Genomic DNA, 24,658 nt, shown 5'->3' on the forward strand with positions numbered 1-24,658 from the left:
TGTGTGTGTGTGTGTGTGTGTGTGTGTGTGTGTGTGTGTAGGCCCATGTCATGGAAGTCTTCAAGAATTTAGAGGGCAACTTTGAAAAATCAGTTCTCTCTTTTTACCTTTATGCTTTCTGCTATGTTGTATATTCCAGAAAGCCTGCAAGGTTCCAGATGGTTTTCCTGTCTTTATTTCCTGTCTGTTCACAGGACCTCTAGGATTATAGATGTGTATACCTCCATATCCAGAGTTTTAAATCTAGTTTCTGAGGACGAAACCAAGTTGACAGGCTTGTACAACAAGGTGTTTTACCTGCTGAGCCACTTCGTGGGCCTAGGGAGTTGAATCTTTTTTAAACGTATATTTTATAAAAGTCTTATTTTTAAGTTTATTTTTAATTTACATATTCACCTTACATCCCAGTTGTAGCCCCTTCCTTCCTAAGACACCTGAAGTTAGCCACCCTTCCAAACGTAGCTCTCTCTACTTTCATACTTCTGTGTATTGACAGCCCTTCTATCATGCGGTCATTGTCAGCATTTTGCCTTTTCTAATCCCTCCTCTCTGTCTTAGTAAGGGTTTCTCTTGCTGTGATGAAACATCATGGCCAAAAGAAAGTTGAAGAAGAAAGTTTTTTTTCAGTTTACACTTTGTATTTATTCAGCTTTCCACATTGTAGTCTATCATTAAAGGAAGTCAGACAGTCCTCAGACTGTCCTCAGACAGGAACTGAAACAGGGCAGGGACCTGGTGGAGGACCTGATGCAGAGGCCGTGCAAAGATGCTGCTTACTGGCGTGCTTATCACAGCTTGCTCAGGTTGCTTTCCTACGGAACCCAGGACCTCCAGCCCAGGGATGGCATCGCCTATGATGGCCTGTACCTTCCCTTATCAATCACTAAGAAAAAGCCCTACAGCTGGATTTTATTGAGCATTTTTCTCTCATTTTTAGGTTTACTCCTTTCAGATGACTAGCTTGTGTGAAGCTGAAATAAATCTAGCCAGGAAACCTCCCATTGTGTCTTCTATCATTGTTCAAATTCTAATCATGCAACGTAAAGCCAACGCTAGTCCACATTGCTTATTTTTCATTCTGATTGTTTATAGCACACATTTGACGTTTAATCACATCTTGTTTGCATAGCGGCTGTTTTGTCCTTTCACATGTGTGTGAATCTCCTTGAGGACAGGATGCTTTTTGTAACTTCCAGAATGTGGATGACATGAGGGAAGTCAGCTAGCCCTGGCACAGAATTCAAGTGTCCTGGCTAAACTGTGTTGTACACCTCAGCATTCATATGTTAAAGCTTCGCCCACATTGCTTCAGAATGACTGTGTGTTAGTATGGGACCTTTAAAAAGATAAGGAACCCAAATGGAGGTGTTAGGGATTCCTAATGAAGTCTGATTAGCATACTTATAAGAGAGAAGACTTCACTCACAAAGCAGCAAGAAGATGGCCAAGGCTTCCTGAGAAAACCAAGTGTGTTAGCACTTTGACCTTGAATTTCCAACCTCCAGAACTGTATGAAAACTATGATTTTTAAGCCACCCATCTCAATAGTTTTTTATGAATGTCCTAGCAAGCTAGTTTAGCAGGTAAAAGGGAGGAACAAGACCACCATGTTTTTCTATGGTGACAGTCTCTTCTGTAGCCTTATTTCTAAACTGGCAGGGTCCTTTCCTTAGCCAGCCCCACCCCCCAAGTACACAACATCTGGTATTCACCATTGCGCTCTCAGTTTCTATGAGACCAATATTTATCAGGTCTCACATATGAGTGAACAAATGTACAAGTTGTTTTTCTTCACCTGATTAATTTAATGATCTCTAGTTTTATCTGCATTGTTGCAAATGGCAATATTTTATTCTGTTTTAGTCAAACCTTTAAAAATATTTATTTAATAGTATCTTTTGCTGTTTCTCTGTCTTTGTTTCTCTGTTTCTGTCTCTCTGTCTCTGTCTCTGTTCTCTCTCTCTCTCTCTCTCTCTCTCTCTCTCTCTCTCTCTCTCTCTCTCGTGTGTGTGTGTGTGTGTGTGTGTGTGTGTGTCTGTCTGTCTGTCTGTCTGTCTGTCTGTCTGTCTGTCTTCCCATTCTTTTGGCAGCCACAAGTTCCATCTCTTAGATGGGACGAAAATGCCTTGGAATTGGCTCCATAGTTTTCTATATCAGCTTTCAATCCAGACTTCTCTCCCTGGGAAGGAAATTTTAGGCTCATTGGCATTATGTAGTATTCTTGTTTGGAGAAAGGCATTCAAAACAATGAGGATTTTGCATGCTGAATCAAGAGAGTGATTAAAGAGCTGGCATTTGGTTAGAAATGTACAGAGTGTTATCTGGGGTGAAAGTATCAGTTTGTTCTTCATGGTTTTTGAAGAACATGCATGATTCTAATAGATGGACCTTGATGAATGCTCATTTCAACACAAAATCTACATAGGTTAATCACTAGGAACCAGAAGCAATGAGATGTACAAGCCTATTGAGTGGTGGTGTAGCTTAGCTGTTGAAAGGCTTTGGAGTCTTAGGTATATCTCATAAGCTAGTCAAAAAATTTAATTTTTCTCAGTCTTTGAATCCCATCAAAATGAGATCCAGGCTGTATCCATGCCACTGAATATCAGATAAAATAAGCCGTAGAAGTGGATGAGGAAGCCAACACTACAATTTTGGTGTAGCATTCAGATATAAAGTTCATCAATTACCCTTGTCTGATTTTGATACCTTCTTTTTATAGCAGCATTAGGCCACAATGTTTCTCAAATTCCTCCCCATAAAGAAAACACTGGTGGGAGGGCTGAGATGGTGGTGGACGTGAAGAGAGAAAGAACATGATCCTATCACTTGAGCAATAAACCCATTTTTAGCGGTAGAAAGAAGTTTTGTTTTGTTTTGTTTCTTCTCTGCTTCCTTCCTTAGGTGCTTCCCACCACTAGGAGGGTCATCCTAGTGCCTGACTCCCATGTGTCTCCTACAAGTAGCTTCTCATTCGTTCTCTGCCCCCTTCTATCGCTTAGGTCCATGAAAGCTGGTTTTGAAGACTCAGCTTTGACAGGAGATTATTGTAAAGCTAAACAATATTAAACTCAGAATGCGAGCCTTTTTATTTTATTTCTAAAACCATAAACTATGAAAGCTGAGAAACAAATGGGTGGGGAGTGGGGAGTGGGGAGGAGCGGGACCAAGTGGCTTGGTTCTAAAGTGGGTCATTCTGGGAATGACCCTAGGGCTAATTTCTAACCACTCTCCTTGCTATCAGCATCATCTGTGGTCATCTTTCTGGGATGGTCCATTGTACAAGGCATGCACCTTGATATATTAAGTACCTAAGGCTCTCAGCAACCCTGAAATAATACACGATAACAAGCTGTCTGTTAAACAAGCTTATGTCTAGGAGGGATAAGGAACAATATGAGCTATTTAATTAGAGGTGCTTGTCATCGCTAATAAACAACAAGCAATAATCTGGAAAGTTCTTTGAAGTAGTCACTAAGAAATGTTACCAGCACTTCAGAAAAGTTGTTGCCTGTAAAACTACTCTGCCCTGAGCAGAGCCCCTTCTCCTGCACTGCCCTTCACCCTACAACATGCTGGCAAGCCTGGCATTAGTATCCCGTTTACAGAGGTAAAGAGCTCTCCAAGCCCATACAATACCAAATGTCTAAAATTTGCACAAGACAAACTTAAAAGTCACACATTTCTCCCCAAATTAGGGAAGGCAACAAACTGAGGCTGACTTCATGGCATACATCTTTCCTCACGATAGACTCTACTTGTATCCATTGTGTTCAAATTGCAAAACATCACTGTCAATGTTACACATACCTGTCATTAGAAGATACTCAGCCTTTTCCAGTAAAGTTAGAAGGAATCACAGTTGTCAAATAAGCTTGTGTGCATAAACAGAAAACCCACTATGTGATTTTAGATACGGGTGCTAAATGCCTTGACAAGAGTTCTTTCTGCATTCAAATGCTTAGAATGCTTAAGTGATGTGCGTGTGTGCGTGTGTGTGTGTGTGTGTGTGTGTGTGTGTAGGTTGTACATTGAAGCATAGGTAACATATGTTTGTGTAAATCTAAGCTTATTATATGTGTGCATTTAGGTTATATAAATGAAAACTATATTTTTGAGGAAACCGAACCTCCACGACTATCCACTGCATATAAAATCTAAATGGCAGCTATAACTTATGTACACCTCCAGCTCCTCTTTGCATTTTTCTTCTTGTGGTACCGGAAGAGGAGAGTTAGGAAAGAAACATAGCATTCCTGAGGCCCCACACCCCTAGAGCATGTTCTGATGTTCCATCCCATCTTTCCAACTGCCTGGAGTATCCTTCTCCACCCCCCAACCCCCCCCCCCCCCCGCCCCATATTCCTCCCAAAGCAGTGCAAAAGTCGGTGGGTAATTGGGTCCAGATTGGAGGTGTTTAAATATTCATGAGGCTGGCAGGGGACTGGGAGGGGGCGACTGTCTAGAATGGGGGTAGGGGCTACACGGGAAATGATTAGTCACTGAAAGCTGGTGAACAATTCTGAGAAAGAGACCCAGAGACAAGGAAGAAAACGATAGATTGGGTGGGGATTGGAGGAAAGAGAAAAGAGGGAAAGGGAAAGGGAGAGAGGAAAGAGGAGGAAGAAGGGAGAGGAGAGGAGAGGAGAGAGAGAGAGAGAGAGAGGCGTGCATGTGCGGTGAGCCATAGCTGTGGACCTTACAGTTGCTGCTAAGTGCCCTGGTGTGTGTGAGGGAGAGAGAGGGAGAGAGAGAGGGAGGGTGGGAGGGAGGGAGGGAGAGCGCGCTAGCGCGAGAGAGCGAGTGAGCAAGCGAGCAGAAAAGAGGTGGAGAGGGGGGGAATAAGGAAGAGAGGAGGAAAGGAGAGCAGGCAGGAAGAAGGCAGGGGAAGACACCACCATGCTGTGCTGTATGAGAAGAACCAAACAGGTAGAGCTAAAGATTTTTTTTTTTACTTCTTGCTGTTATGAAATTACCAGAGTACAGTATTTCCCTGTGAAAAGCAGGGGGAAAAAATTAAAAAAAAAAAAAAAAACTGCTTCTGCCCTGGCATGGAGCTCTGGTTTCCTTAGCATATGGTAACTGACGGTTGCATCCCAGCTTTATTCTTTTCCGTCTTTCATGCTTGGTTTTTGGAATGCTGCTACTAATTAGGGTGAGGGTAGAGAAATATGCCGGCTTGGCTAGAAATGTGATTCCCTCTCGCCTATTAGTAAGTGCTCAGCGGCTAGGTCTCTGGTTTTGAGGGTGTGGATGTAGAAAGGGGTGTGGGGACGATGTAGGCTCTGTCTACGAGATAAGAACGCTGTCTTCTATATTATCTGTGAAAAGCGTGGTTTGGGGGAATTGTATTCACAGTTGAGCATTGCCTGTTCTGTGATTCAAATTTTCTCACATGTGCTGCGGAAGATACCTGATTTCTCTCGTGCTCGCATGAGCTCCAAAGGGGCGCAGGTATATGTGGGAAAACATGTGAAGGTTTTATTATTTATTTATTTAATGAATGAATGAAACAGATTTAGGAGATTTTTAGTTTTTTAAAGAGAGCTTTAAGACAACAAGGGTTGGAGGATAACTGCCTGTGCCGAGGGGGAAAATCCCCTTCCTGAGATCAGGGGCGGATTGTACGCCAGCTGGTCCTAGAAGAGGGTGGACCACGCCCCTAGGAGCTTTGAGCTTAGACGGGATGGAGAGGGGAGCTGATCCGGTATTACCTGTTGGAAACCGGGGCTTTTCTGTTTCCCCCTTTTCCTTGCATTAGCAGTGACCAGAAGTGTGTTAATATCGTGGAAGATGAGCATGGTGACTCAGGATGAGGGATGCATCCAAAGCCAGCTAGAAACCCAATCCCCTCCTCCCCTCCCCCACCGCCTAGGTTCGCCCCCTCCCCTCCCCCTTTCATTTCATATTGTTCACTTATTTCTTGAAAGACGTTTTAGAAACTTAATTGGGATGAGGGTGGAGAAAAGTGAGAAGCTCAGTATCCCGCAGTCACCCACAGTGCAGTCACACTCTCTAACCGCAGCCTTCAAACATTCCTAGGAGCACGTTTGAGTGCTTTTTGGAGAAGGTTAGGAAGAGAAATGGGTGTGGGGGGATGAGTGTGTGTGTGTGTGTGTGTGTGTGTGTGTGTGTGTGTGTGTGTGTGTGTGTGTGTGTGTGTGTGCCGGTGTGTGCATGTGCAGGTGGTGGGGTGGGGTGAAATGGCAGTCATGGTTGTAGAGCCCCTCTGCAAACTGACTGCCTTCGGGGTGTGGTGCAAGGGAGGGCTATTTGGTATTTTTCTTGTGCAAGTATTAGAAATTGGACAATTTGTTATACACTCTGTGAATCCAAAGGGGGTGGAGAAAGGTGCAGAGGAAACAGCCATTCAGCCCGGGGCCACATGTAGCCAGCGCCCTGGAAGGAGGGGTGGGGAGTGGGGATGAGGAAGGAAGAGGAAAAGAGGTAAAAAAAACCAGAATGCCCAAGTAGTTAGAGAAACAAACACACAACAAACAAAAACAAACAAACAAACAAATGCTGGTCCTTGGTTGTGAAGGGATGCATGGAGAAAAGTGTGTCAAGGCGGGGCAGGGGGTGCTGCTGGCTGTGTTCCTCTAACTGGTCCTGCTTCCAGACACAGATACTTCCATTGGAACATTTGTAAAACATTTATTCTCATGTCTTCCTTCATTTTAATATATAAATGTAATAGATACAGGTGCCAGGGTTAAACACACCCTCAGAAAAATGTTCCAAGATGACTGCGCTGGCCAGCTGGTAAAATAAAATTTAGGAAGGTGGAGCCCTAAGGGAACTGGTGCTATCCATTTTAAAGGCTTGAATTTGGGGTGGAAAAGTGTGCTGGCTGAGAGCTTGCTTCCACCCTATTTTTATGCCTGAGAGTATCTCCTTCAGTAAAGGGGACTAAGCGTGGCTTTTAGACAGGGAATTGGGGCTAAAGGAATTCCCTCCCAAAATGAAGACAACTGCTTTCACTGGTCTCCATCTCACTGACAGCTTAGAGGAGCACTCAGTTTGATGTGCCAAGTGATGAAGATGAAATCATGTGTTTAGGGACTTGTAGGAATTTGCATATAAATGTGTATAGCACACGCATACTTCCCATGCAACCATCACGCATGTACTCTGCATGGATTTCACATGCCTGCCTGTGTTTCAGAATCACTAATGCAAAGGGGGAGATAGAATGTGCAGAGACAGTACCTCTTACCCACACATTTTATGAATAGGTTCTTAGGTGTGAGTGGTTGCGTACCCTATGTGTCATTTGCATTTGTCAGTCTTTAAGAAATCATTAAGCCAGACAGAAGGAAATGGTGTCTTCAGGGCGTGGGCTCATATTACACTGGCTGGCATTCATATAGTAGGGATACTTAAGTCTAACGCAGGTTTCCTTCTTGTGGGTGAAATGACCCTTTATCATTCCAGTCAGAATCTAAGGGTTTCATTTCTTCTGGAAAGTGTTTATCAGTGTAGCTCCTAACAGGGGCTAAAACAAGGGCACAAACCTGCAAAGGTCTAACTCTGCCACACCCATGAAATCCAGCAGCAGTGTGGGAGGGGGGCGACTGGAGGGCTTGCACTTCCTTCCGCCTCCACTTGAGCAGCAAAAGCAAAGCAGCCTTAGATATTTCTAAGTTGTAATACGTTGTCAGTGGGTGAGAAGAACACATAAATGATTTCTGTTGGCCATTACTTACCACTGCTCATTACTAAAGCAGAAAGGAGAGAGAGAGAGAGAGAGAGAGAGAGAGAGAGAGAGAGAGAGAGAGAGAGAGAGAGAACTACAGGTGAGTAGTAGGGAAAGGAGGATTAAAATAAAAGAATCCTGGTGATTTTATTGGCTCACGATTTTCAAATATCTCGAGGCTTACTTTAAATAGCTCAATTACCATGCATATTGCAGACGATTAAAAACTTGCAAGGTGTAATAGCCTACAGAGCAAAAAAACCTGTGATATGTTTCCTTTGTTTAAAAATAATGACTTTAGTTTGTAGCTGAAGTGTTAAAAATTATCCTGCAAGCAAGCAGACCTGTCCCCACCCCTCATTCTGCAAGCAGCTGCCTTCCTGACCCCTCCCATATATAATAAATAATTCTTATCTTTGAGAGATTAGTCATTGGTTTAGAACTCCAGCCTTGATGATCGCCCGTCCCTTAACCCCCCAACAGCACCAGGAGGTGTAGAAGGGTCCAGCTCTGCTGCAGGGTGGGGAACATTCTTTCTAGTAAGAAATTGGATTACTGCTCAGTCTCTCTGAGCCACACCCAGTGTCATCCAGGGACTTAGTGCTTAGCTCAATAGAGGCCTTCTACTTAATATAATTGAAGCTGCCTGTTTAAAAAAAAAAAAATCATGGTATCTGCCACATATTACCAAAGTTAAACAGAAAGAAATTATTTAAAAGGGGCTTCCCCCCCACCACTTCCCAAATCATCTGCACTTACAGAGAGCCTTCCACATCTTGGAGTGAATTTAGAAGTGTGTTCATTTCTTATTGTTAAGGCTATACTAATACTATGGCACATGCACGGGGACCCCTGGTCCTTCTTGCTATGAGACAGTCCTCTGAATGTCACTCTGCTTCCTGCCCCCTCTATTCCTGTGAGCTATACTGAGGCAACTGGAAGAAGAAAGCACAGGGTTAATTTTGCTTCTTGCTGAGCTGGTGAAACTGCAGAAATGCCTTTGATGTTGCAATGTAAAGGGCAAAGCCCCTGCTCACTAAGAGGGAGGGTGGCCCAGGGTCTTCTTCTGTCATAGTGAAATTGCTAGTGACATGCCCAGGGCAGAATGAATCCACAGACTTCAGAGTTTTACTCGGTCCCATAGGGAAGGGGTGGAGGGCTTCCATGCAATAATGGAGCTATGTATTAACTCATTCTACCCCCACCCCTCCCCACCCTCCCCACCCTCCCCACCCCTCCCCACCCTCCTCACCCTTCCCCCCCCACCCCTCCCCACCCTCTCTCTACCACTGGTCACATTGATTTTAAGATACATCTAAAATCTTCTTCTATGAGCATCTTAGAAATGCATCTCAAGCCTCTCAAAGTTTATCAAGGGAAGGTACAGCATTTAACTCTTTCCCTTCTGTTAGTTCTAAGAGAGAGTGTTACTTGCAAACCGAAGTGGGCGGAGGCGGCTGCACCACAATCTTGCCTCTTGAATTTGAAGTGTAGATAGGTTGTGTTGGGGCCTGTGAGATAAAATCTTTATAAAGGTCCCCAAGGAGCACTGTGCTGGGAGTTCCTAGATTGTGCCACTTATAAGACTCAGTGACCCTGAATGGATTACATCATCTAGGGTTTTGGTTACTTCCTGTCATGGGGACTGAAGAACAATCTGTCCAACCAAAGAACTAAGCACACAGCACCACCCTGCTCACCATAAAGGGTTTTTGTTGTTTTGTTTTGTTTTAATAAGGATTTTTTCCAATCTGAACAGGACAGCCATTTTTTTTTCACAACTTGTCTGTCTTTATCTATTAGAGATGTCACTTCTGCTCACACTGAGCATGCTGCTTAAACTTTTGCTCTCCGTTCTGGTTCTGTGTTTCCTAACTCACTTCTGCTCCACTCTCTTGGGATTTTTTTGGTTTGTATAGTTTTAGCTGGCTTCCCCGTGGTCCATGGATGTGCCTTGTTTCCTCTGTTTTAGAGTCCCTGGTCCTGCATTCTCATTTCTGCAAGCTCCATCTCACCCTCCTTTTAGAACAAAGTTTCTGAAAGCATTCTCTGCTCATGCTCCTCTCCGTCACTCATCATTCGCTATCTACCTACTGTAGAGACGCCTCTGTTCCCATGATACCTCTGACGCAGGGTACCACTTCAGGTCAGCCATTTAGTCTACATCTTACTCGAAAGCTGTGGCCTGTTTCCGGGTTGTTCTGCCTTCTCAATGTCCTTCCGGGGTCATTCTCCCAGTCTTACTTCTCCTCAAACAGGACCTTTTAAAACCTTTTTGATGTCTGCGTTAACTCCCCCATCCCTGAAGGCCAATGACCTTCTATCTATATAATCTTGCGTCTTGTCCCCTGCCATTACACTCATTAATCCTACATCCACATTCAGAGCTTCAGGCCTCCCATGCAGTTTCCAGGAGCCCATCTTGAACTCCTGAACTCTAGATACCTTGAAGCTTTTCCAAGAACCCCCAGTGTCTCCCTTGTCTCCTCTGTCAGGTGTCCTCTGTTTTGGACCACTCTCGCACTTCCTGCTTCCTTGCCCTAGCATTGTCCATCCAGCTTCAGAGCTCTTTCTTCCAACTTCCAGCTTTCGACTTTAGCTGAAAAGATTTTGAGTGTGTTCTCGCTTTTCAACACTTAACCTGTTTGTATAAATAACCTGGCTCGGTCTTTACACTACCTGTCATCTGGCCAAAGGCAACAGCTCCCTATATGGACCCTAGTTCCACATTCTTCTTCTTTTCCGTCTCCTCGAAAACAACAAACTGTCTTTACCTGATGTAAATCTGGTCACGCTAATTTCCTCATTAAAATTCTATAATGGCTTCCAGTTGGCTATAAACTATTAGAGAACCCTTCAGCATGTGAGGCATCATCTAGTCTTGCCTGCCTGCCCAGCACCACCCTTCAATAACTCTTCCTTCTCATATCTCACTCTTTTGCTCACTTTACACTTCTTCTTTAGCCTGGAACATTTTTATTTCCTTTGCAAGATTGAGTTCCTTAAATCCAAATCCACTCTTTCATAAATGAGCTTTCTTCTACTATTTTTATGACAATATTGCATTTTAAACTAATGCTATTGCCACTTGTTGTACCACCTAGTGTTCATACATACATACATACAAAAATACATACATACATACATACATACCTTCTTCCATACTATAAGCTTCTTGCTCACTGAATAAATATGGAACCAGATTTTCAGTCTTGCCACAAGTTGTGTCATATTTGAATGGATAAAATCACTAGTAGACTGTAAAGACACTACTGGTGTAAAAAAAAATTAAAGTAAAATTCATCATCATTGACTGTTGCTACAAACTTATAGACATGGTACCCTTCCATTTTTTATGCAAGCAAGCACAAAATTAAACCATTTGTAGACTGTATTTCCTCAAACTCCTGTAGCTGGAACTCTCTGGAGAGTTCCTTTCCACATGCACCACTCCTAACAATCACCATGACAGTCTCATCCTCAGAGGTGAAGAATCCCAGTCTACATATGGCTACTAAATTCTTGCAGCTCCATGCGGCCTTTCTTTGGAGCCTGGTGTATTCATGATCCTTATGTTGTCTTACAATTATGACAGAAGACCACTTGTCCATCTTCTGCTACTCACAGATGATGTATTTACTCAGCATGCAGCATTAGCCTATATTGAAGAGTGTATGATCAATAATCAACTTTACCTACATTTGTAATTTTTCTTTCTCACTGAAGTATCTAAATAATAATATCTACCAACACACGTCTTGTGTGGAGCTGGAGGGACGACATGGGATAGTAAGAAATCTCTTAAACGTGTGTTAAATATACAGGAATTAGAGCATTTGAATCTTTTCTAGTTTTGAATAGACTTCAGGGATTTGGGTCCTGTTCCAAGTCTACTGCAAATCTAGTATAGGGAAGATTGCAACCATATATTTCCATGACTCTAAGTGGTGTATTCTACTAACTTAGTTGGGATGTCTTTGAGAGAAGAAGCAAGATAAGAATATCTTATAGGTGAGGTTTGTGTTTCGTAGCCATAGTTGGGTGGTGTTTCTCAACCCTGATATCTTTGTTCTATATCCTACTTAATGCCCTGAGCATCTCTGGCTTGGGGTTTTGTTGTTCTTTTCTCCTCCCCTCTAATGCAAATGAGGTTTTGTTTGTTTGCTTGGTTGTTGTTGTTGGTTTTTTTTTTTCTTCCATATTAGAGGACCAGTTCTCCTAGTGCTTCATGTATAAGACTATGGGAAGAGAAGGTTAAGAAAACATGTATCTTGCCCAACTTTCCAATATATGTTTTAAGCAAATCGGGCACTGAGGTGGCATTTAAGGGATGCCCAGTACAGAGTGGACTCTCAATATGTATTTACTTGAGGGGATGCATGCAGGGATGGAGGGATCATCACCATGGAGAGATGTTTTGACACCAAGACCATCCCTGTGTACCCTTTCAGAGCTGACTGGGGTGTCCCACTCGATGCTACTGGCCTTTCCAACAGGGTGGCTACAGTTGAAAGTCTAACTCTCTGTCTTATTCGCTTAGAGTGGCATACATAAAGTCATTTTGGGTTTAGTGTGGGCTATGAATTTTCATATTTCCTATCCTTTATTAGTTACAAATCTTGCTTTCTTAGATGTTGTTTGTTTAATGTCCTGTTCCATGTCTTTGTAGTGGAATAAATCCCTCCCCTGGGTTCTAGACCTGGCTCTGCCCATTGCTTGTCCTGTGATCTTAGGTAAGTAACTTAATCTCTCTGAGCCTCAGTTTATGCATCTGTATTATGGGCATAATAAAAGCCTCCAAATCCTGACTCACTTTTTTGACTAGGTTGGTATGAGGCTCAAATAAAGTGATTAAAAATAAAAAATATTTTGTAAACAATGCCTTTTGGATCCTCCTTAAAGTGTTTGTGGTGCTATACAAAGAAGAAGTAACAATGTCATCTGCATAGAAAATACATACCTTCCATGTCCCACTCCTACTCTCTCCTAAGTAAATGTTAACCTGGAAACCACACTGATGAGTGAGAGCATACAGTATCTTTAGCATTTCTTTGGAAACTTGAACAACAGAATTCTGATAAGCACATATTTAAATTGTTCCAAAATGTCAGAAAACATGAGAAACAGCCACTGTTTTTTCCTTTATTCATTTATCTACCAGTTTATTTATTTTTGCTTTCATATTCCAATCTCATCTCCATTTCCTAAGTCGGCTGCGTGCCCCACACCCTCACCCCACACCCTCACCCCACACCCTCACCCCACACTTCGCCTCCAGACCAGCTTCTGAGTATTAGCAGACACGCTGTGCTCACAGGCATCACATCAGAGCCCAGTCAGGCGGAAGAGGGCAGGGGGATGGTAGGGCTGCTCTGGAGCCTGAAAATGAAGATGCAGCCTGGTTGGAAGCCCCTCACATTATCGCCTGGCATGGTTTCCACAGCAGTTTCAGGGCTCCTCAGTGCACGACTAATAAACCTTGATTAGGAGAGCATGGGATCTAGAGTCTTGTAAAATTCAACTCTAAATGCCATAAGTAATTTTCTATGTCCCTGGGATCTCTCCAAAACACATCTCAGTTCTCTTAGGCCCATGGTTAGGACTAGGAAAAGTTGCCTATTTAACATAACAAGGTTTGTCAAATTTTTACACGAAGAAAAGCTGAAGAATTATCCCCAAGGAAGTGAGTTTTATATACACAGAAAATATCTGGAAATTTTTAAAAATACAATAATCAGAACATGTTAGCATAAGTATTCTGTTTTTCTTAGAAGCCAAACACCTAACAGAGGAAAACCACCATCCTACATTTTTACAAAGACTACTTTTACATAAAGGATCCCATAAAGGCTTATAATAAGAAGTGTGCTAATGATGTCCAAGAATAAGCTGCTGTTCACAAGAAGATAATTTATTCAGTTATGTTTATAGTTTGTCAATGGTCAATATCCCCTTTAATCTCCCTCTTTTTATGAGTTTTTTGATTAGGTATAAGTATCAGATTCTGACTTTAAGTGTCCATTAAAAAAAAATGCCTTGGAAGGAAGCTAAAGATTCTCTGAGTTATAAACAAACAAACAAACCAACCAACAAAATAAGCCTAAAGCAACCAGAGTGTATGTGGGAAACTTCACAGCAGGAACTCAAGAACTCTCCTGTCAGGGTTCTCATTTAAAATGGTCAGTTCCCAGAACCCGTGCTTCTCCTCCTTTTTAATGAAGGGATTGAGACGATAGAGAGGAAAGGAATGTGTGTGTGTGTGTGTGTGTGTGTGTGTGTGTGTGTGTGTGAGAGAGAGAGAGAGAGAGAGAGAGAGAGAGAGAGAGAGAAAGGGAGAGAGAGAGGGAGGGAAGGAGGGAGGGAGGGACAGAGAGAGGGAGGGAGGGAGGGAGAGAGAGAGAGAGAGAGAGAGAGAGAGAGAGAGAGAGAGAGAGAGAGAGAGAGAGGAAATAATTTTGTTGGTCTTGCTTGGATCAGCCATTACCATTTAGACAGTTCTCTCTGAGTGTAGGAAAACCTAAGACACATAGTTTCTGGAAGCCTACACCTGTGGGAGAGAGTCAATGCTGAGCACCAGTCCTTGCATGTATTTCCTCCCTTGCAGTCATAGGGCAGCAATCCTCATCAGGAAGGCTTTGCCTCAACTGTGGTGGCTCACTGAGTTTTCCTTTGGGTTGCTGTCACTTACACTAGCTCCCTTCTGTTGCCTTCATACAGTACCCTGACAATGAGCAGCTTATGTTTCTTTTGACTGGTTTATGGGTTTGAAGGTGTAGACATAATGATGAGGAAGGGACGGTGGCCATCATAAAAAGCCCGGTGACAGAAGTAGGAGGCTGGACAATAGCATTCTCATCATAGACAAGAAGCAAAGAGAGAGAAGTGGGGGAAGACCATAAGCCCTGAGATCCCCTGTGCTGTACTTCATCTAGGAAGGCTCTACTTCTTAAAGAGTCTACAACATCCTCAAAGACTAGCACCAACTAGGAAGCAAGTGTTACATGTCTCTATGGGAGATATTTCTATTTAAGTCATCACAATACCCTTATTATTGGCGTGTTTCTAAAAGGAAGAAGATATCTCACAGATGATTGATTTTATACACCAGATAAAGGTTGGAGCTAATGTCTATGTCTTAGATGACAAACACCAGATTTCTACTGACTCCTGGAGTCCTAAGAGGAATCCAAATTGTTATATATTCTTGCTAACTTGGCATGGCATAGTTTTGTTTTTAACTCTTCATTTGTAGCTTATAGAATCAGTTCCTTCCTAAGGATTGGGCAATAAAGGGTGTAAAGCAGATCTACTCAATTTATACACGATAAGCACTACACTTTGATATTAGTCATCTCATTTTGAATGTTCTTGAATTAATTCCAGCAATCATCACCATATTTATCTATTTTTAGCAAATTGGCACTTTCTAAAATATTGAGCTGTTGTCTCCATATGCACTAGTTTGCTCTAAATGTAGAATGTTGATAATTAGCTTCACATCCATTATTTGTAACCCCTGTTCCAATAGCTATTCAAACTGTTGTTTTTAAATGGAAGTTGGAAGAACCCTAATATCTTCCCATTAATGACTGTATAAAAGAGCTAGATGAGGCAAAGATAAAAATAAGTGGAATGAACTTCAAAGGTTACACAAACTCAAGAGCCAGCTGCCTTTTAAATGTGGCTTTAGACTATCTTAGCATAACTAGCCTGAGAACTTAGCTTGACTGTACGTTGTCAGAGTGCACATACTCAGTTACTTCCCTATGGCTTATAAGTCAATTCACCTAGACATGTTAATCTGAGCAGTTAGGTCTTATAATAGCTATTCTCAGAAGATGTAGTATATAATTCTATTCTAATCCCTCTGTTATTGAAGGAAGGAAGGAAGGATGGAAGGAAGGAAGGAAGAAGGAAAAATTAAAATGTTTCCAATTTTTATTTATTTATCTTGAGGTTTATTTCCTAGGCACCCTTGTCTAGTTGTTGTATATCCTTGCAAATTGTTCATCAGGGCAGCATCTTTTGGTTACCCAGGCTCTTGGAGAGCTACAACAAAGAAAAAGGGATAGGTAATGAGTAGGCTGGGTCTATTTGGTGTGGCTGTTACATTTCCAAGTCCCCTCGCTTTAAATAGGAAAAAGTAACATCTTATTTGAGTGAGGAGAAGAAATGGCAATCTGTTGTAAACTCCTTCCATTTCATCTTTATCTAGAAATGTGGAGAATTTTTTTTCCCTAATCACAGTTTTCTGGGCGATTTATTTTTAATTTCAAGATTTAGAAAATGTGTATAAAGGGGAGAATAATATTGTTTCACTAAAAAATGACCAACTTTTTACTGAGTAAAACTGAAGTAGAGAGTTTGTTGACCCAAACATTATTTCCCAAAGAGTATTAGCTGCAAGATTCCCTCAAGGCTCAGGGGTTTATGAAACCTCAGTGAAAACACTGTCTTTGCTACCCCCTGGTAAGTCAATGCTGGAACATCCATGTTGGTGGTGTATATTTGCTCAAATAAGTTGTCTATTGAAGTATCTTAATTTAGTGGTCTCAAAGGCTTTCACTGCCTTCAATTCAAAGGCATGAGGTGAATGATTGTCTTTTGATAACTCAGCTGGATTTGGTTTCATATTGATAGGTAGTGAGTTGAGCAACATAGGACCTCAGAGGACAGGACTTAATGTCTTATATATTCTATACCAGGTTTGACTTTGGTTCCTCACACTTTGTAAAACCTGGAAGGAGGAGAAGTAGAGGGTTTATACAATTGAAAAGGACACAGTTATAAAACAGAATCAGCTAGTTTTCTAATAAAATATTCTATAAGAATACTGATGAGCACAAATGGCTCAGACCCTATTTTAGAACATCATCTGGAAAATAAAACACCCAACAGAAATATTATTCAGAAAGCAAACCATGGAAGTGGGTACAAGTGCACTCAAATATACTTCTCCATCCTAGGGCTAAATTCAGATATTCTTATTTATAAGAATAATAATAAAAATGATTATTTTATTATATTAATAAGAATGCTCAGTAACTTCAGAGTTTTCTGCCATTTTTCCTAAATGAGCAGTTCAATATCATTGGAAACTGATTGTGTGCATACTGAGGTATGTGTATGGTGTGTGTGTGTGTGTGTGTGTGTGTGTGTGTGTGTGTGTGTGTAAATCCATTTAAATATATAAAAGGTGAACCAGCTAAAATAAAACAACTTTCTTTAATGTGAGATTTTTTCAGATATTAAAATGTTTTTCCTTTACTTGTCTTCATCTCAGAATATACAATGCATATTCTATTGTGGAGAAACTGAACCTTTTCTTGGACACTGTCTCACTAGACTTAGTATAAACTTAAGCACTAGAAGCTCTGCTTCTTCTCATTGTCCATCTCAAGGCTTTGGAAAGCCTTATTTCATGGTTAAGTCTCTTCCAACCCCCCATACCCTGAATGGAGAGTTTCTCCACTTGCATTGGTTTTACCTACCTCCATGGTATCCAAGACTTTCCCACACCACCAACATCCTTAGATCTTGTATGGTGTGTGTCAACTCACCCTTTCCATTCATCAAGCAGAGCTTTACCTACTCATATATGTGTTTGTTTGTACATGAATCCCAGAACTACTTTACAAACTCTGTGAAATTAAGACAGCCATTTCATCAACTGGCTCAAAACACATTGACTGAAATATTGATTGATGAAGACTCTGTGATGAACTTTGTATTAGACTGGAAGATAATGTGCCAAGACAGGCTTTCCAGTAGAGCTGCAGGAAGATAAATGGGACTGTCTTTCACAAACTCTTTAGGATAATCAAAATCATGAACAAGGCCTTCCTTCTAGAATCTACTTTCTTGGCCTCCCTAATCGACATTTCTGCTGGAATTTCCCTGTGTTGCTTTTGTTTCCCTATTCTCTATCCAACTTCACCATGTTTTTTTTCCCTCTATCAATCTCTAAAATAATTGCTGTTGCTAAGGTTTCTGTCATTATTATGACTTAATGCAGGGCACATGAATGATCTCATCCATGGCCACACCTCTCTTGTGGATCTGTGAGCCTCAGCCTGGGGAATTCTAGGATCTCCAGCTAAAGTTACTTTCCAAAGTTTACGTATAACTGTCCCTTAGAAGTAAGCCTTGATCTCTCAGTTAAACCTCTATCTCTTCTAGTCATGTAATTCATGAACTGGACACTCAAGTCTTCCCCATTGGCTTTCTTTCATCATCAGATACTTGTGGGCACATCTTCTTTCAGTGAACACCGCAACAGCAAACAAACAAACCTATTTATCTCTCTTTTACTCCATTTCCTCCCCCAAACTGTCTTCCTTCTGTCTGTCCTTCTCTGATCATATCCACTGTAGCCTGCTATTAAATAGAAGTTGAATAAATAGCCCATGCAAACAAACAAATATTAGTGAGTATGCCGTGATGGCGAAATTGGTTAGGACTAAGACAAAGGTTGCCAAACTCCTACTGACCAATCATAGAAACTGCCCAATTCTGGCACAGTCCATAATAGGGCACCTAATAGATATCTCACACAGAGCTAAGACCACACAGTCCTGGATTTCACCCAAATAGTGCCAGCTGGCTGCTTTAGCAAATGTCAGTCACCATTTTGTAGAAAGAATCTTTATTGTGATCAGAAATAGGGCAATGCTGACACTATCAAATACCATCTTACTACAGATGCACAGTCACTTTAAAATGTACAACTTTGCTTTCTCAGCCAATAATTTTGTATACTCTTAATTCTGTGCCAATTCATTGTGTCTAAAACTGCTAGGTTTGGTGCTGCTTCTGAGAGACTCCTAGTTCAAGTTCCTGTTTATTATATGACCTATAATTACACATATATGCCTATGTATATGACTCCACTCTTTAACTTCACCTTAGAAAAATTATGTACAACAATACTACCTACCTACTGTTCCCCCCCCCTCCCCCGGCCCTCACCTACTGTGGAGGCATGTCTCCAATACTACTGTACTCATTACTAAACTCATTCACACAAGTGGAGATATTAATAGATTTCACTGGGGGATGAGTAGAGATGGGCACACCAATGGCCAGGAACATCCAATACCTCTTAGAGATAGGGATAAGATTTCTGGGAGGTGGGATCTTCTTTATGGAATTCTGATGAGGGAGAATATTCCCTTTTCTTTTGTGAAAACAGTCCTGAGAATCACAAAGGGGGGATGGATGGTGAGGCTCATTGCACATTAGGAAACTAGGTCATTTTTAAAATAAAAAGCTAGGTGACATAGAGAACAAATATTCTTTTTTTTTTAAATTAAGAATTATGCCCTCAGAAAAGGATAATGTAAAATTTAAACCAATAACTATGAAAATAGGAAGCTCCAAATTAACAACTTTTGGCATATATTGCACACGGAAGTCAAATTTGGCAAGGACCAAAAGAATATCACTTTCCTGTTCAGAAAGCAATGATTACAAGAAAAGCAAGATGAAGCCGATTTAAGCTGAATAACAAAACAAAACTGTGAGTCACCTTTCTCAGTTGTACATTTTTAATTTTGGTAATTGTGTGGGAGCTGGAGCAGAGGTATGAACAGTTTGGGTTGCTGAGAAAGTTGATTAGAGATTCTACTCCATCAACCGTGGCAGGATTTATTTGGTGAGGTCTGACAAAACTGAGAAACCAGTGAGAGACAAAACCACAAAGAGCTATGTAGAGAAGAAGAAAATGGTTCCCATCTGAATGATCAACCCATAGTCTTCACAGATTATCCCTTTAGGTACTTTTCATAATAGAACCCTTGGATGGAATACAAAACTACTTCCTAATCAAGGCTCTGAACTCCTTAATTGACGTTTACCTTGATTGACAGGGTCAGACCACAGTAAATGCACGATTGGTTACTAATGGTCATTTGATGTCCCAGGAATGGCCAACAATTTGGTTATTTCAGTTAAATCACACTTAAACCACGTTCTGAACTTGGAAGGGCGTTTCCCAGGGTTACAGTGCCATGGCAGCCGCCCTGAGTATAAAGAAGTCAGAGATTAGACTAGGGAAAGGCAATCGTTTCCAGGCACCATTTTTACAAATCAGCTGATACTACCTCCTAATGTTAAAGCTGATGCAATTTCCTGAACTAAAATGCTTTTTCCTCCACTCTGTGTCATATGATTCTGAGTCTGAACAATCTGCTGAAATATCACCCATGTTATAGAATCACCTCCGACACTTCCACACTCCCTGCTTGTTGCTCCATGCACATTCTCTCTAGTGACCTCCATCATCATTTCTTATGTTCTTTTGTCTCTTTTTCTCCACAAATGTATATTACAAACTCATATAGAGCATGCATATATATACATATATATGCTATTTATAGTTTATGTGTGTGTCCAAGATTGTACACATGTGTCTGTGTGTGCTTGTGAATGTGTGCACGTGCATGTAGAAGATAGTGGTCAATGTCTGATGTCTCTTTAAAGTGCATTCCACTTCATTTTTTATTTAATTAATTTATTCAGATTACATCTAAACTGTTATCCCATCCCTTCCTCCTCCCCCCTTTTGCCCTATTCCCTTTCCCTGTGTCTGTGATCAAGGGGGACCTCCTCCCCCACTATACGGTCATAGGCTATCAAGTCTCATCTTGGTAGTCTGCTTATTCTTTCTCTGAGTGCCACCAGGCCTCCCTACAATGGGGAAGTTCCATCTCATTTTTAAGTTATCATTAGTTTTTGTATTCTTTACATGTAAGGGATGAATTCTGATCATATTTAATGCCCATTACCCTCTGTCTTCCTCCTATCTCTTCTACTGAAACCCTTGTCCCTTATAAAACCCATAAGGTTTCTCACTAAACTCATAATTCCAGCAATTGGCTGGAGGCTGGCCAGCAAGCCCTGTGACTCCTCTTATCTCTCTCTTCACAACACTGGGCTTACAAGCACATGCACTGTCATGCTGGGTTTTTACAAAGATGATGGGGATTGAACTCAGCTCTCATGTTTTCATAGTGAACACTTGACTTACTGAGCCATCTTCCCAGCTCTTAACATTATATTATTATGTGCAACATCACTCTTGTTTCTTTAGAAATATCTCAAGCCCCATTCCAAAGTGTTCATCCTTTAGACTGTATAGGACACTGAACAATGCATGCACCTACTAGGTCTACTCTTCACCTTCTCACTTTTTATTAAATCTCTTAAAGATTAGCATCACCACTATCTACCTAGCTAATGGTAATTATTGCCATTGATTATTAAAACACAAAAGAACTTGGGGGTTAGTAATTATTTTAAAATAATTTTAGCCAAATAGAATTTTTGACTTAGGAGAAATATTGCTCAAATCTGAAACACAATACACAGTTAAAACACACTGCTTTGGATAAAGCAAAGTTTGATGGTCCAGTGTTCTGTTTCAGCAACCTCATCCTTTCTTTCTGAAGCCCTCTGATGAAGCCTAGAGAATGGAGGTTTTAGAACACTGATATTTGAGCAATATCCAATGAAGCTGATGTTGGGTCAGTATTCTAGGTCCTTCATCTTGGAGAGGGCCAAACTGGATTTTTCCTCCTGTATCAGTGTTAATCCTTTGAGGGAGCTAGACTAAGATCATGTGACAGATCTTTGGATATTCATATTAGTGTACCTTTAAAACTTAAGTCAGCCGTTATGTAGCCCATTAATGAACATGGCTCTTTTACAAATGGTGTCCACAAGTTAAATTTGATGGGGTTTTTTTTTTGTTTGTTTGTTTTTTTACATTTCAGCTCTTATGTCTATGTTAGTCTTTTTTATAAGACTTTATTCTCTGAAGACATCATTTTTTCTCAAGTATCATAAAATATATCCTATTCATTTAATATGAATTAATTAACCATCTGCTCTGAGCCCAGGATTATGCCAAGTATTGAAAATATAGAAGTAATATTCATTTGTAAAAGAAAACAGTTTTACCCTAAAGTTGGTTGTAATATAACATAGTAAGAACGTGTGTGTGTGTGTGTGTGTGTGTGTGCGCGTGTGTGTGTGTGTGTGTGTGTGTGTGTGTGTGTTAAAAATCCATGTTCTATACTATCTTCTGGTTGTTTTAGTAATCTAAGGTACTATTTCCAGGATTGTTCAAGGATAATTCCTAGCATAGAAATCATAGGCTAGTTTCTTCTTACAAAATTAGACTGTCCAACTAGCTTTGGAGGTTTGGAGGGCGAATTTGGTAAACAAAAAGACATTTATATGTCGAAAGATTTAAATAGTACAGTTCCCAAAGATTTAAATGATTAAATGAATATGTACACACACACACACACACACACACACACACACACACACACACACACACACTTTAAAACCTAACTGGCAGGTAGTAAGCACTTAATTTTAGCTATTGCTAATTTTTCTTGATGCCACTACAGATAAGTTCACATTAAAAGAATCACATATCTAGGCATCTTTCCTAGAGAGTCTCATAAGGCTAGTTTCTGGATTGAGGGTTTGTGTCTGTACACACACACACACACACACACACACACACACACACACACACATATATGTGTTGCATGAAGTTCGGTGGACACAAAATTGGTTAACAAAGGAAAGAGATATTAATGCTGCTGAATTAAATTCTGTATATTCTAGGCCTTCAACATTCTTTAGGACTAAATGTATTGGATGTTGGAGTCTGGGAATCAGAGGTATAGTTAACATATAGCACAGGTGTGGCCAATATGAAGGAAGAATGAGCCGGCCTCCCTTAGGCTAGGGAGCCACTTCTTCGGAGCTGGATGTGAGCAGGATTAGATTTCCCACTTTGGATGTTTAGCCAATTATGCAGAGGTGCAGTGCTAATTGCGCGTTATCCTCAGTGGTGTCATGAAGGTCCTGTGGCTGTGCCATTGATGCACCGTCCTGTCCAGCTGTTCTCTCCTTGACTGTGTACCCTCCCAGACCACTTTTCCTCGGTTTCTGCCTGTGTTTTGAACCTACTGGGATGTGAACTGTATGCAGGTTCTGTCACTCTGGTAGTGCTATCCTACTACACTGCCTGACATAAAGAAGATAGTTAAGAAATATGTATTTAATGCTGAAATGCATGCACTCAAATATTGCGGAGACATAATAAAAACAAGGTAAGGAAATGCAATCTCTGGAGAATCTCTTCCACCTCTCCCCATGTCACTCCTGATTTCTGTCCCTTCATCTTGACCTGCAGCATATCAGATGTTTCTTTCAGTCTAGCTGCCAGTATAAGAAGTGTGATAAAGTGAATCTCCAAAAAGAACTGAAAGAAAACTTTGGTTCTGTCTACCACTATAGGAGTCCTATTTATTTCTTCTTTTACTTCTTAATTGTTTAAATATTTCGGGAGGATTTTCTTGCTGCGATAAATTAAACTCATCAAATTGTCAGATGTGACTGTATTGTTTATTTATTTATTGCAGGCACTGCTGGGGAACTGCTTGCTTTTGCCACTGGCATCATCTGGCTCTGACTGATGGTTGCTCTGGGCAGGACTATCAGGGTGATAGATGGGTAAAGGTAGGAGGTCAGACACAGGATGGGAAAGGCTAACAAACCTGAGGCAGTGAGTCTGACCCAGAAGCATCCTAAGCACTACAATAAAGCATCCACTCAAGTCCCATTTGCATTCTGGCTTCATCTTCAAAGAGTTAACAGGGCAACCCGTACTCAAGATAGCACCAGCAAGATCTTCTAGAACAGATTTAAGTTTCAAAGTAAAAAGAGAAATCCCTGTGGCTACTGGCAGTACTGTGGTTCTAGAGAGTCCTTGTGGTGGCTGCTGGCATTTTACAAACTTCTTACCATGCCTGACTTATAAATGGTTTTTTTTTTAAATTGAGCAACCCTTGCAGGATATTTTAAAATACCTTGAGAGATGTAGAAGAACTGAAGGGTAAAATGTGTGGCAGAACTGGAACAAAGGTAGGCGCAGTTCCTGTCTCTGTAATAATGTGACCTCGCATCACTTGCTGCCCTGGACTTCTCAAAGCCCCACCTCTACCGAACCTTTCATTTGAGGTGGAAGTCGGGTGGTGGCTCTGTTGATGTGGGGTGTGTTCAGCATGTCATGGTCTTGATGTGGCAGGAAGGCTACAGAAGCTGTTTAATCTTTCATCTTTCCCCAGAGAAAGAAATAACTTTAAAGTCCATATATGGTTAGCCCCAATACATCTCAATGTATTAATACTTCCATTGATCTCTAAGTTAGAAAGGATCTTAAAAGCTATGTTATCTGGCAATTATTCATTTATTCATTAGGAAATGTTTATTAAGTACTCAGGATAAAGGATGCCAACTAAAGCCATTCTATCCAAACAATTAAATAAAAGGACCAGAAGAGTGAGTGCACCTGCTAAACGGTTAATTGTTGCTCTTGTTGTAATAGTAATGGCAGTAGTTTTGCTTCTTGGGATAGGGTTTGCTGTGCAGTGCAGGCTAGCTGTGTAATACAAATGGACTTTAAACACAATTTTTTTTACCTTTACCTCTCCAGTGCTGGGATTACAAACTCATACCTTCATTTTTCAAATTTCACTGTCCCTGGTCATTCTCTGAGCTATTGTAGAAACAAAATTATGTTATATGTTTTTAACATCTATGTGATATAATTAATGTCACAAATAATATCCCAAAGCCCCTCTTTGTATCTCAGAATGCTTGCCACTGGTCTATTAAATAAAGCCTCAACAACTTCCACTTAGTGTTATTTGTATAGAAAAATCCAAGCTTTAAAGTAAAGCTAAAGTGTTAAAATGAAATTCTCCACGTGGACAATGCTTATAAACATTTCAAGGAAAGTATTTCTCGAAGTTTTTCAGCCTTGACCTTAGAAAGACTTAAGGTATTATAAAGTCTCATAAAATGGAAAATATAATGCACACAAAAGATGAAAGCTTGGGGATTTAGAGACTTGAGAAATTTATATTTTAGCCATATAGT

The 24,658-nt window shown here is 40.9% G+C and overlaps 1 protein-coding gene across 1 annotated transcript in view; it reads left to right on the forward strand.

Annotated features, from left to right (window-relative positions):
• Positions 1-4,773: 4,773 nt before the first annotated feature.
• Positions 4,774-24,658, forward strand: part of GAP43 (growth associated protein 43) — a 91,447-nt gene continuing 71,562 nt past the window's right edge. The window contains exon 1 of the mRNA XM_084801092.1: positions 4,774-4,929. Coding sequence (XP_084657218.1) covers positions 4,900-4,929 — 30 coding nt within the window. The 5' untranslated portion in view covers positions 4,774-4,899. The remainder of the gene's footprint in view (positions 4,930-24,658) is intronic.

Source organism: Acomys minous, assembly GCF_964271855.1.
Source record: "Acomys minous genome assembly, chromosome: 11".
NCBI classification, from domain to species: Eukaryota; Metazoa; Chordata; class Mammalia; order Rodentia; family Muridae; genus Acomys; species Acomys minous.